Genomic DNA, 12,276 nt, shown 5'->3' with positions numbered 1-12,276 from the left:
TACTTACCTTGACGGCTTGGGTTAGGTCGGGTACATCCATGATTACGTCACGCTTCTAGTCTACAACCTTAATAACAGCACATGTCAGACATGTCAAACCCCTTCAAGGCTGTTTGTTCCCTTGTGGCTTGACATTCGCAAGGGGTATTTCATTCTCGAATCTTGCCTATTAGGTTTCATAGGTAGCAGGGTATTTCAACCTTTAGCAAAGACTATTAGACAACAAGCTTATATCTTGATGCTTAGGGTCTAATCATCCCTTATTAGTCTTATGCAAGAAAGTTGTTTTTTATTTGCAAATTGACCAGCCTCACTTCACTCTCAACCCTTCGCAGCAACTTTCCCAGGCGCACCAGCTCCTGCTTGTAATCCTGCTTGGGTCTGGATGATTTCTCCCTTCTTCTTCTCAATCTTGTCTTGGATCTCCTTGATCTGATCCTCTGTCCTTTCACTGCCAAGATGAATATGTTAATATCTAGTTTAAGCTGAATAAACTGAGAAAGGTCATAGCTTACAGTTCTTTGCCAATGAACTCTAACCGTCCATTAACTGTGCTCTCAGCCTCGACCTTCTCCTGTTTCAATAACACCGGCCCGACCAATTTGTAAATGTTTTCACCATCCTTAAGACGTTCGAATTCCTAGATATGACATGTAAGTGCTGGATATATGATATATATATCGGTTAACTGACTTTCTGGACGTTCGAGTTCTCTTGTTTCTGAGCCTCAAGTTTCTGCTGTGATTGGACAGCTGCTTGTAACTCTTGTTGCAGCTTAGTGTAATCTTCAGAGAGACTCTGGAGACGAGCTTGAACTTCTGCCATGGTCTGTGTCGTTGCTTGTTGTACAGGGATATCCTATCGAGCTTCGTGAACTGAAATAGTGTGTATGACAATTAAGATGCGAGAGCAGTCTTTGTCATCAAGATGTGCACAAAGTAAGAATAGCGAGCTATTTGTGAAATGGATAGTCAACTTTCGAATTGACCCAACCTTGACTTGGAATATCTTCAGAGTTCCCTGTGGCTGCTAAAGAGAAGTTGTGGCTTAAATGCTGGTAGCCATGCCAACCAATCGATAAGTAAACGCCATTACATACCCCTCTAGGATAAGGCAATATAGTGGACCTAGCCCACGTTATCACAGGGACCTTCGTATGAGGTACTTCTTGCCCCATAGATATTTTGCAGAATTGAAAGTACCACTTACTATGAGACGTCGGCGGCAATAACTTAATCGACTGGACCTTCGTTGCGGGTTGCAGTTGCATTTTCCTGCCCAGTCTGCCAGTTTAGCATCACAGGCTCAACAACTTCCAAGCTTGGAAACTTAACAAAAACAACTTTTCACTCCGAATTTCTCACCACCACTCCAATTGCTTTTCGACATCCCGACAAGCTTTTCCATTTATCTCCACACACCCCAACTCTTGTCCGGATTCGACCCATTAGCTGCTGTACCAAAGCAGTTAGAAACACACCCCCCATCGTCATCAAAAATGTCCAACACCGATTTCCTCGGTCGAGCGATCGAGACGGTGAGACGCGCCATAGACGCCGACAACGGAAACGAATATGAAAAGGCATACCAATTATACTACCAGTCCCTCGAGCTATTTATGCTAGCTCTAAAATGGGAGAAGAACCCCAAGGCAAAGGAGATGATCCGCCAAAAGACGGGCGAGTACATGGATCGCGCCGAGAAGCTGAAGGCCCATCTCGCCGACGCGGATGCAAAACGTAAAAAACCAGGCTTGGTTGGGGCGAACGGTTCATCGACCGGCGGAACGGGGAAGGGAAAGCAGAACGGCGAGGATGTTGACGAGGATAATAAGAAACTTCGGAATGCCCTTGCTGGTGCTATTCTACAAGACCGGCCGAATGTCAAGTGGGACGACGTTGCTGGACTGGACGGAGCAAAGGAAGCGTTAAAAGAGGCCGTGCTATTGCCCATCAAGTTCCCCAATCTATTTCAAGGAAAGCGCCAACCGTGGAAGGGTATCTTACTGTACGGGCCACCTGGTACGGGTAAGAGTTATTTGGCGAAGGCCGTAGCCACAGAAGCAAACAGTACCTTCTTCAGCGTAAGCAGTAGTGACTTGGTGAGTAAATGGATGGGTGAGAGTGAAAGGTACGTCTTCTGAATATTTCCTCCAGGAACTTAGACCAACAATTAACTTTCTCTTGTCCTAAAGACTAGTCAAGCAACTATTTGCCATGGCGCGAGAAAACAAACCCTCTATTATCTTCATCGATGAAGTCGACGCCCTCTGTGGCCCACGAGGGGAGGGAGAATCGGAAGCTTCGCGAAGAATTAAGACCGAGATGTTGGTGCAGATGGACGGTGTTGGAAACGACTCGACAGGTGTGCTAGTATTAGGGGCGACCAACATCCCATGGCAGTTAGATGCCGCTATTCGAAGACGATTTCAACGGAGAGTACACATCAGCCTGCCGGATATCGGTGCGAGAACTACCATGTTCAAGCTCGCCGTCGGAGAAACGCCGACTACGCTGAAGAACGAGGATTTCAGGAAACTGGCAGCACTGGCCGAGGGTTATTCAGGAAGCGATATTACCATTGCTGTACAAGACGCCCTGATGCAGCCAATACGGAAGATCCAGCAAGCTACGCACTTCAAAGAGGTAACATTCACGATGCCCTTACATATATAACCTTCTCAGTTGCTAATATCTAAATTATAGGTACAAAAGGATGGCAAAACATTTGTAACCCCCTGCTCGCCTGGTGACCCCGGCGCAAAGGAGATGACATGGGACGATGTTGATTCGGAAACGTTACTCGAGCCCTTGGTAGACTTCAAGGACTTCGTCAAGGCCATCAAATCATCAAGGCCGACGGTTTCGGGAGAAGATCTCCAGCGAAATTCGGAATGGACTAAAGAGTTCGGAAGCGAAGGAAACTAGGCATGTAGCTTGGCCAAGGGGGAGGGGGGTTACGGCGCGCAACGGCATTACAAGGGCGTTATGGGCGCGAAACTTTTTTACCATCGTCGTTTGGGACCGCCACTTTCGTGGCTAGGTAGATTATCTGAGCTCGCTAGCCATCCGGAACACATACGGTTGCTTGTAGTAGGCGCAGAGCAATTGATAACTTGTTACTTTTTTTCGATACGGAGTACGCGAAACTCAAATTCATCGCACCTTATGGCATCGTACCTTGATTCTAAATCCTTCTGAGATGTATGACTGGTAACACTTTCTAGTTGGCGTAAGTTTTACATTCGTAGTCACTTTACTAATGGCCAACATATCTCCCAATTACGACCGTGCGGTGAGCCTCAGTCAAACATGTTAGATCAGGGGTTGGTCGAAACATCACGAAACTCAACACTATGTGATTTAACTGGATTAAAAAACTCATATTCACTTCATCTTATCAGTTCGGCATAAGAAGGACGGGTATGAGCCTGCCATATACACAACCATAGCCAGAGAGAGCAAAGACTTTTAAAAAAAAAAGCAACACCTGAATCCTGAACGCCTAGCCGATGCCTGGACCAACGTCGAACCTTTCAGCCCCTGCGGATGAAATGCCCCTTCATTCATCAGCGTGCTTCTTCTTCTTTTTCTTCTTCTTCTCGCCGTCGGCCGCCTCTGGCTCCACCGTACCGTTCACGTCGCTATGCTTGCGCTTCTTCTCCTTCTTATCTTTCTTATCCTTCTTCTTCTCTTTCTTGGGCGTGGCGTCAGTAGGTGGCAGGGGGCCGTCGATCATCTCCGTGTCGATGGCCATGCTCTGACCATCGGCGAGAATGTCGGCCATCGCCTGGTCCTGTACACGGATTAGTATATGGTAGTACTTCAACATTAGTTACTACACGTATGCTTACCATCGCATCTGCGTTCTTGGTTGGCTTCTTGCCAGTTGCGTAAAACTCCAGTCGGTCTTCGACCTGTTGTCTTAAAGCGTCGCCGAATTTCTTGGACGGCTGCTCAGCAAAGTTGTCGATTCGGCTAGCGATACTGCACTTGTTGGCAAGATATCTTGAGATGCGACCCTTGTCCTTCTGGTTCGCTCGGCCGATAAACGAGCTGTGGTAGATAAGTCCAAACTTAGGGGTGTTGCCCTTCGTCTTCAAAGCTCGGAACAAGGCTTTCTCGGCACCGAGAATTTGGAGGGTGGAAGCTGGGTATTTGGACAAGTTCGTCAGCGAGCCAGCCTTCTGGATGAGACGAGCAGCGACGACCTCTCCAATAAGCGCAGCCAGGTTTGGCGCAACCGTGCTCATCTTGTCCACCAAATAACTGTAGAGCGTTCTTCGGTACTCGGCGAGCTTAACGACCTTGCCGGCGAAAGTAGAAATGTTGCTCATATCAACTTCTGACAACTCGCGTCCCATTGAGATCTTGGCCTTGTTGATGATCTCCTGGGCCTTCTCTTCGTCTTCATTAACTAGCGCGGCAATCTCGTGAAGCTTGTCATCTGATAAAGTCGACTTGTCGCCGATAAATAGAGCCAAACGAGAGTAGGTAAGATTGTCGGAAGCGATGCTGTAAAGCTCAGGGAAGTGCCATCCGTACCACTCCCGCACTTTCTGGGAGAATAGGTTGATACCTTTGTCGAGATTGTCCAGGGTCGCAATGGCCCTGATGATATGATTATCGTTCTTGTGGACATTGAACTTGACTTTTCCACGAGAGTAGGCATGGCCAAGACCAAGCTGAGCTCTTTCTACATCTCCCTCCTGGAGACCCTTTAGCAACTTGGCGGCGTGGAGCCGGATGCCTCGTAGTAGGTCAGCGACGACTTCAGACGTATCACCGGTCTCGCATTCAACTCCAGGGAAGACAGCCTTAATAGACCCAGCTAAATTCTTGTCGGCGACACCAAGTACGATCTTGCTTTTCTTGGATTGGGGTAGGTTCAATTCGAGATTGGACTTGAGGTAATCGGGAAGAATACCCTCCGAGATTAGATTGATGTTCTCGAGTGCATCGGCAGCATTTCTAAGATTAATATCGTCAGCGATTATTGTCAGTTACACCCAGAGAGGTCGATTGATCGTACCTCCAAGGCGCAAAATTGACCAATTGGACCATTTTGCCGAACTTGGAGAGGTCCTGGCCAGCTTTTTGAACCTCCTTCAGGTGAAGACCAACAGTGTCCTGCTGGTGAACAACCTTGAAGATGGCATAGCCGACAGCGGACTCATGTAATAAGAAGTCTACGCGCGTCATTTTGTCTGCTGCGTTGATCTCACGCGGGCTTGCGCATAGAGATAACTGTTCGGTAGCGTGTGTAATGTTAAAAAATGTTGAAGCTTGAAAAAAAGATCCAAAATTTTTTGTCTTGGAGAAGCTAGGTCCCCACTTCCGCAGTACGTACTAGTGCGGTAAAAGTTCGGCCAACGCAGGTGCACGCTCCAATGTCTAAATCCTGAGCTTGCTTTATTAGGACTAGCGTCTGAGTACGTGGAAGCCCGGGTTTTGGCCCCGTTAAAAGTGGAGATTCGGCTCCGATCCGGATTTTTCAACCGGACAAGAAAAGAACAAGTCGTACAAATCTCCAGAAAAGGGATATACTAGTCCTTTTCTCTATTGGCGTGTTTGAAAGAGATTTGCTATGGATACCTATTGATACTGCGTACGTAGCACCTACTAAATATTCACGTGGATACACTAATGCGCCAGGCAGTCCCCAGGGAATAGTCACTCGAAAGATCATCAAGTGCAGTTCACCAAAGTCAAAAATTCATGTAGTCACCAAATCCCACCTTGGTGCCCTAGTGTATATACCTAGATATGGGTACTTTCACGTGGCGATCGGAGATAGTATCTGTGGAAGAACACTAAGTATCCACCACGGATTATCGTGTACGTTGCTTTCGATTACACCGCACTGACACCTAATAGATATACCAGTTTGTATTTAGATACATAATTACCTGGGTACGTATACTAGCACGGTTCCCCTAAATCTCGCCTCGGAAAGTAGCCCCGAGTATCACCTCATGCCAACGGTAGTACCAGAATCCTGTCAACTCTCAATGCACAGTGCAGTTGTATACTGAGACTACTTGTAGCAGTAACTTATGTCTATGAAGGTCAATGTATTAGCTTTAAGAGAAGGTGGTAAGGAAATGTTACAATGAAGGAATAGGTATAGGACGCTCGAAGCTACGGTAGCAAGTTCACTTGCTCATTAATACCTCTTTGAACAGGACCTAGTTGGTGTATCAGGAGAGCAATATTGATTATAAACCTGCAATGCATTCGTTGAGATCCGAAGTTCCAACACTGCCATTGGAGGCCCTTCGCTGATTGATGCGTGTTGTTTGAAGGAATTAAAGGCCTTTTGTGTTGGTTGGTGCCCTCAACGCAGCCTGCAGCGTCTATGATAAGCTTTGGATGCTTAGGTATCAGTAGGCTTCTTGTGGTGCGTTAAGTTCGGAGCGAATAGACTAGTTGGTACATTCGGGCATAGAGTTGGTTCCAGATTGACGAGGGATTCGTCATATGTTGCACATGAACTCCAGGCCGAGAATTGTGGTTGTCATCATGATTGGCCGAATTGTTCCAGTTGGAACTTTAGTAATGTTACCTTATGGACCAAATGTGATAAAGGATCTCACCTTGCAGGTGAGGCTTGAAACAAGCTGAGAAGTAGGTCTCAATCCAACATCACCTCCCCGATGCCCGAATTTCCTGGTATTATCGAAGTTGCCTTATTGGTCATGAATAACCTTGTATCGGCATGCAGCCGCAATTCGAACCTGATCTTCCAAAATGGGAAACGATCTTATGGGAGGTTGGGAGACCTTTCGACAGCTGGATTTGAGAAGTGCTTGAGGCCTAGATGTTGGGAGTCCGCATGATATCCGTACTGTAACATAGGTAGTATTGACAGCTTTGGTTCATTTTAGTTTCGTGTAGGTAGGTATGGAAAAGACGAAAATAGTTGCCGAAGTAGAAGACCTTTCTAGTTACGATGGCTTGAGCCTTGAGCAGCGCATGTAATTTGATCTGTCCATGTACTATCAAGAATAAATCTTACATTAGAATAAACTGAAGTGACCTATCCACTCCACTAGATATGATGGTAGGTACTTAGGTACGTACGTATATCAACATTGAAGGTATACGGGTCTCAGAATCAATTTTAAGAATGGTATACAGATAGGTAAACATATTATTATAAATGATGGGATACTATTCAGTCAACTTTGGTAAGTGCCTAGATGATTATAGAAATCTTGAATCTTATTCGGAACCCCTAGCTGTGAAGACTAAGTTCAACTTCCCCGGAAATGCTGTCACCTGATCTTTATAATCTCGTTCAACGCTAGAACCGTCGTCGCCAGGCGGTAGCGAGATGCTGTAGTGGTGCACTAGAAGGGATATGAGATATCGTAGCTCGAACAGTGCAATTTGCTTCCCGAGGCAGGCCCATTTGCCGCCCGCCCAAGGTGTAAATGCGCGGCGATCTGAAATGAGGTCTGAGTCGTTCAACCATCGCTCAGGTAAAAACTCCCAGGCACGTTTATAATGGGCTTCATGCCGGCCAAAATTCCATCTTGGAGCTACTACTTTTGTGCCGGGAGGAATATGCTCGTTATCGATGATTAATCCTTTTTGGCGTACTATCCTGGAACCAGCCGTGGGTAGGGGATGGTGTAGTCGTAGCGTCTCATTGATGAATGCATTCAGAAAGGGGAGTCTCTCGAAGTCCTTGAAACTCATTTCCGAAATCAGAGGAGAAAGTACGCCGAACTTTAGTATCTCATCATGAATAAGTTTCTGATATCTAGGTGTCTTCGCCAAGTGCCAAAAAGTGAATATGAGTGTTGACGCAGTGGTGTCCGACCCAGCCAGGATCATGGAGAAGGCGTCCCCGTTTAACCATTGCATTTCTTCAGGTGAGTCGATCTGACCGCGTGACTTTGCATCTTGGATCAGCCACGAGGAGATATCGCGGCCCTTAGGCGTTACCAATGCTAGCCGCTCAGCCATTTTTTCTCTACAGTATGCCATCATGTTGTTCCAGTCGCTCACCAATTGGAGGTTGGTGAACGAGAAGAATAGAAGTGCAATCCAGGGAGCAGGCGATAAGGGTCCTAGAATTGATAGGCCGGTATGGATAGTGTTGACTGATGTCTGCCATTCTTGGTCGGTATCGTTAGATGTTTTAGCAAAAGCCAGATCACGCATAACGTCGTATGCGAAACGGTATATTATTGCATTTGTGTCAATAATGCTCCTATTTGACCCCCTTATAGAATCATCGACCTTGGTTGCATAGCTACGGATCCTTTCTTCGTATCCTTTCATTGCTTTACTTGGTCAGCGCGCATCTCTTAGGGCTTATTAAGACTCGTACCATCGTTCGTGAAAGCAAATTCCCAGACCTTACGGCGCCGGTCATGGAAATACTGGTTACGAACCGTGTTCAGGGAGAAAGAAGGATGTACCAAGTCATACCAGTCGCTTCGTTCAACCAAGTCGGGCTTATTAATCAGGTTCAGTCCGGCAGGATGGAAAATAGTGATTTCGTTTGGGCCTACACCTTCGTAAGTAGATTATTCCTATTGGCCCGGACGGTAATTATCATTGTACGAAAGGGCAAGGCGAATTGAAGAGGTTTATTCAACTTCATATTAATTTCTCACCTGTTCTAACGAAATTGCCATATTCGTGACGAAGCTTTTCAAGGAGCAAGTGGTTATTGGAATTCCGACATTTCCAAACATGCCAGAATTTAGTAGCCTTCGCTAGGTATGGCCCTGGGAAGTGTCGAAGGGGATGAAAGAAACAGCGATATATGACGATGCTCGCTAAGAGTGTGATATAGTGAGTTGATAGCGAGAAGAAATAGTGGATAGAACATGTCTGAATGCTTCGGTCGCAAGCTCGATAATATGCTATACACCACAGTAGAGTGGAAGCTAGATAAAAACGAAAAACAACGGGGGCTCTGACATGCCATTCCCCCCTGATGAAGACAAAATGGTGCATTGCTAGGCCAACCACTGCAGCAGTCAGCGGCTCGATATAGATATCAGTTGACAGCATAGTTAATAACACAAGTGGCAGTTATCGTATTTGGAAGAATAGCAAGTGTAAATGGATAGGAGGTGGAGGGCCAGGTATGTAGAGTCGAATATCTCCTTGAACTCGACAATGCTGTGTGAATTACAGACGAAACTATGTATTATCAATGCATCCAAGACAGGGGTTCCACGACACTATACATGGGTAATGTAAATGGTCAGCCAACCTTAGAAGCAAACTAACGCCTTGCGCCTCATTCTTGCGACTATCATATGCGGAGTGAAGAGTATTACGCGGTACGTAAAGTAGGGTAACCTAGTGAGATGACATAACCTAACTGCATATGACGAAGCGAGGCTCTTCCAAGGAAGGAAAGAGAAACAAGAGGAGATTATAGGATTACAGGTAGAGGTATTAAAACAGTTCCATGCACCGCAAACAATTCTATGTCGACTAGCATATAACAAGGTAATTCATTTTATCATAACACAAATTATCAAATACGCGACTACCTCTTTCGGACTGCTATTATACTGCAACCCTCGTTCAAACAAGCAGGCTCTGATAAGATGGGATGGTACTCTATCACAAAGACAACTCTATGGTGAGCATGGGCTACGAACAGCCAGTGCTACTAGATCAAGAGAAGAGATGCTAACGCGTCACTGTAGGGCAACAGTCTTGCGTTATATTCGGTCATGTTTTCTGTTCACATACAGCGACTTCAAAGTCATAATACTCCCTCATACCATAGTTGGTCTGCTTCAAGCAGGAACAGGCGGCCTGCTTACCTCAAATCCCAAGCCATCGTTCGCGAATATTTGCCATCACACTCCTTACGTCGTGTTGTGGAATTGGGTCAACCTACTATCGTTTAATATTGCCAATCAGCGGACCGAGGAGAGCATCGCAGAAGACATGGTCAATAGAGCCTGGCGACCAATACCGTCAGGGCTGATGAACCGAGAAGAAGCCCGGTCATTCCTCCTTATACTTATCCCAGTTGGACTCTGCATGAGTCTTTTTGTCGGGGGAGTGACGGAGTCGATGCTCATGCTAATCTTGACGTGGATGTACAATGACCTCGGAGGCGGAAATGATAATTTTATCGTCCGCAACGGGTTGAATGGCGTTGCGTTTGCGGTCTTTACCCACGCATCCACAGTTATTGCGGCAAATGGTGGCAAATCGATTCCAAAGGGTGACGAAATAGTTCTTACTCCCACGGCGTTTATCTGGCTAGGAATCATTGCAAGTATCGTTTTTACGACGCTTCAAGTTCAGGACCTTCCGGACATGGCCGGTGATCGCAAACGCAACAGGAAGACAATCCCCCTTGTGTTTGGCGAGGAGGTCTGTCGCATCAGTGTAGCTGTGGGTGTTATATTTTGGTCCTTGTTCTGTTTGTGCTTCTGGCAGTTGAGTGATATCCTCACGTGTGCCGTCTTCCTTGGGCTGGGCACTATGATTGGAGTCCGGACTTTACGATATCGCGATGTTTGTTCAGATGAAGGCACATTTAAGTTGTGGTGTTTTTGGTTGGTTTCATTATACTGCCTTCCTTTTATTTATACCCGTTCCGTGCCTACTGCAAGAAATGAGGTATAGGTTTAGTTCAGAAAGGGGCTGAGAATTGGTAATACTGGCTAACTAGGTGGTTTGAGCTTCCTGAGTCAGCCACGGCCATCCTCTTCCAAGTGCTTATAACCGTTTTCAGCACAGGGCTATGTCATATCTTAGATTGGCAGGCAGGTAGCTATAGCTATCTGCCTGTATAGATACCTAGTTATCACACAATTCCCAAGTCTACTGGGCTTTTAGTTAGAATTTATCCTAATATCACACTCTTTTGCTGTCATCACCTCCCTGCAAATTTAGCCTTTGAACAACTGTAATCTATTGTATTACGGTGGATTTGTCATCCATCATACTTGACTCGGTTACAAGGACCCCGTTCAGTGCTCAGGCTTCCCTAGGTACCTATTTTACAACTGTCAGCAGCAATTATCCTAGTGTAAGTGTCCAATACACTTGCTCTAGTAACCAATTCACAAGTTTACTCATGAAGCTAGTATTTTAGACGTCTAAGAAGCTCACCATTAATATACCAAATAAATATGTAGCCACCTAGATACTTTAGAGTCTATAATTCATCCAAATCTCATTGAATGCTTCTACCTAAATTCCCTTTGTTCGTGTTGGACCTGCCAACCAACTGTAACTTTGATGTTTCCATCGACGTGTGTTATAGGTTGCCTCGCAGTTGCGCCCCTCCCTAATGGTTCAAGGGGTATAGAGGCCTGGTGCTCAGCCGACGAAGAAATTAAACCTGCTTCAACATTTGAGATATTGGATACATCCCTTAAAGGCATGAACTTGTGGTGCAGTGTATTTCCCCGAATCCCTTCACGCCTAGGGTTAGTCGCTGGTCCGTCGGATGGCATCCCTGAGCCACTCCTATTGTAGCTGTTTTTCACCCTCTCTGATACGGTGGACCATGCAAATGATTTCGAGATTTTAGAACCCAGGGGACGAAGGAGTGGGAGGCAGGCGTTTACGATACTGATGCAAGGCTCTAAGGTTGACCAAACGGCATCCGAAGTAACAGTATACGAAGCGTCGACAAGGGAAAGCCGCAGTACCGACCAAATGCGAAGAGCCGTCACTACACATACGCTATTTGGTGGTTAGTTCAGTCTTAAAGGAAGCAACGGACTTCGGGTACGGCTTACCAAAAACCCAGAGCAAATATACCAATAAGCATCAGCTTTTTTCTCATATGCAGATGCAAACGTGAGAGGAGCGGCATAGGGAGAAAGAATATAGTCAGATCCAGGATTAGGTTGATGATAGATACCGATAGGTATACTGCAGACAAGTTGAGGCAATGTGCCCCTGGAACCGTCTCGAGTAAAGTTGGCTCCCATATAGCCTGAAAAGGGGTGCAGAGGAAAAACATTCTAACAAAAGTTGATGTCCAGTAGGCAGCGACCAAGCCCATTACCACATAACAGATCTTCCGGAAATATTCAACAGAGAATATTTTGATATAAAAATGTAAGATGCTGACTTTGACTAGGCTATTGGTACTGATCCACAAAGGCTCTGCTGCGACATAGGCCTTCAGGAGGCGAGGAACGACAAGAGGCCAATCCCTGGCAAGGTCTGAGGTATGGTGTCCTATGCCCAAGGTTACCGATGCATAAATTAGGAGAGCAGATTGTCCGCAGTTGAAAATAAGCGCCGCAAGAATAGCCCAGTCGTG

At 46.1% G+C, this 12,276-nt stretch overlaps 5 protein-coding genes across 5 annotated transcripts; 2 read left to right on the top strand and 3 right to left on the bottom strand.

The window, feature by feature from the left end:
• Positions 1 to 86: 86 nt before the first annotated feature.
• On the bottom strand, positions 87 to 825 carry F4807DRAFT_469101 (Prefoldin beta-like protein; the record flags this gene model as incomplete). The annotated part of the gene is made up of 3 exons (XM_048002670.1): positions 87 to 451; positions 516 to 640; positions 694 to 825. The coding sequence occupies 3 exons, from the start codon at positions 823 to 825 to the stop codon at positions 322 to 324; spliced, it is 387 nt and encodes a 128-aa protein (XP_047852433.1). The 3' UTR covers positions 87 to 321.
• Positions 826 to 1,263: 438 nt separating this feature from the next.
• Positions 1,264 to 3,173, top strand: F4807DRAFT_433714 (vacuolar protein sorting-associated protein VPS4). The gene is made up of 3 exons (XM_047998717.1): positions 1,264 to 2,130; positions 2,195 to 2,645; positions 2,706 to 3,173. Exons 1-3 carry the CDS (start codon positions 1,499 to 1,501, stop codon positions 2,925 to 2,927), a joined length of 1,305 nt encoding a protein of 434 aa, XP_047852432.1. The 5' UTR covers positions 1,264 to 1,498; the 3' UTR covers positions 2,928 to 3,173.
• Positions 3,174 to 3,262: 89 nt separating this feature from the next.
• F4807DRAFT_433713 (Nop domain-containing protein) lies at positions 3,263 to 5,284 on the bottom strand. The gene is made up of 3 exons (XM_047998716.1): positions 5,032 to 5,284; positions 3,854 to 4,970; positions 3,263 to 3,795 (listed from the first exon to the last, which is right to left on the bottom strand). Exons 1-3 carry the CDS (start codon positions 5,199 to 5,201, stop codon positions 3,562 to 3,564), a joined length of 1,521 nt encoding a protein of 506 aa, XP_047852431.1. The 5' UTR covers positions 5,202 to 5,284; the 3' UTR covers positions 3,263 to 3,561.
• A 1,883-nt stretch (positions 5,285 to 7,167) lies between these two features.
• Positions 7,168 to 9,052, bottom strand: F4807DRAFT_469096 (putative benzoate 4-monooxygenase cytochrome P450). The gene is made up of 3 exons (XM_048002669.1): positions 8,630 to 9,052; positions 8,341 to 8,520; positions 7,168 to 8,293 (listed from the first exon to the last, which is right to left on the bottom strand). Exons 1-3 carry the CDS (start codon positions 9,030 to 9,032, stop codon positions 7,224 to 7,226), a joined length of 1,653 nt encoding a protein of 550 aa, XP_047852430.1. The 5' UTR covers positions 9,033 to 9,052; the 3' UTR covers positions 7,168 to 7,223.
• A 610-nt stretch (positions 9,053 to 9,662) lies between these two features.
• On the top strand, positions 9,663 to 12,180 carry F4807DRAFT_469093 (UbiA prenyltransferase family-domain-containing protein; the record flags this gene model as incomplete). The annotated part of the gene is made up of 2 exons (XM_048002668.1): positions 9,663 to 10,364; positions 12,091 to 12,180. The coding sequence occupies 2 exons, from the start codon at positions 9,663 to 9,665 to the stop codon at positions 12,178 to 12,180; spliced, it is 792 nt and encodes a 263-aa protein (XP_047852429.1).
• Positions 12,181 to 12,276: the final 96 nt, after the last annotated feature.

Source organism: Annulohypoxylon truncatum (assembly GCF_022578515.1).
Source record: "Annulohypoxylon truncatum strain CBS 140777 unplaced genomic scaffold F4807scaffold_25, whole genome shotgun sequence".
In the NCBI taxonomy this organism is placed as follows: Eukaryota; Fungi; Ascomycota; class Sordariomycetes; order Xylariales; family Hypoxylaceae; genus Annulohypoxylon; species Annulohypoxylon truncatum.
The sequence above is the reverse complement of the archived record's forward strand: the minus strand, read 5'-3'. Positions and strand labels throughout refer to the sequence as shown.

Excerpts from the sequence above, each read along its gene's own strand:
- F4807DRAFT_433714 (XM_047998717.1), top strand. The coding sequence starts at position 1,499 with ATGTCCAACACCGATTTCCTCGGTCGAGCGATCGAGACGGTGAGACGC. Across the intron at positions 2,131-2,194 it reads TGGATGGGTGAGAGTGAAAG|ACTAGTCAAGCAACTATTTG; the intron begins GTACGTCTTCTG and ends CTTGTCCTAAAG. Across the intron at positions 2,646-2,705 it reads AAGCTACGCACTTCAAAGAG|GTACAAAAGGATGGCAAAAC; the intron begins GTAACATTCACG and ends TCTAAATTATAG.
- F4807DRAFT_433713 (XM_047998716.1), bottom strand. The coding sequence starts at position 5,201 with ATGACGCGCGTAGACTTCTTATTACATGAGTCCGCTGTCGGCTATGCC. Across the intron at positions 4,971-5,031 it reads GTCAATTTTGCGCCTTGGAG|AAATGCTGCCGATGCACTCG; the intron begins GTACGATCAATC and ends TATTAATCTTAG. Across the intron at positions 3,796-3,853 it reads CCAAGAACGCAGATGCGATG|GACCAGGCGATGGCCGACAT; the intron begins GTAAGCATACGT and ends ATCCGTGTACAG.
- F4807DRAFT_469096 (XM_048002669.1), bottom strand. The coding sequence starts at position 9,032 with ATGCTGTCAACTGATATCTATATCGAGCCGCTGACTGCTGCAGTGGTT. Across the intron at positions 8,521-8,629 it reads TGGCAATTTCGTTAGAACAG|GCCCAAACGAAATCACTATT; the intron begins GTGAGAAATTAA and ends ACGAAGGTGTAG. Across the intron at positions 8,294-8,340 it reads ATTTGCTTTCACGAACGATG|CAATGAAAGGATACGAAGAA; the intron begins GTACGAGTCTTA and ends GACCAAGTAAAG.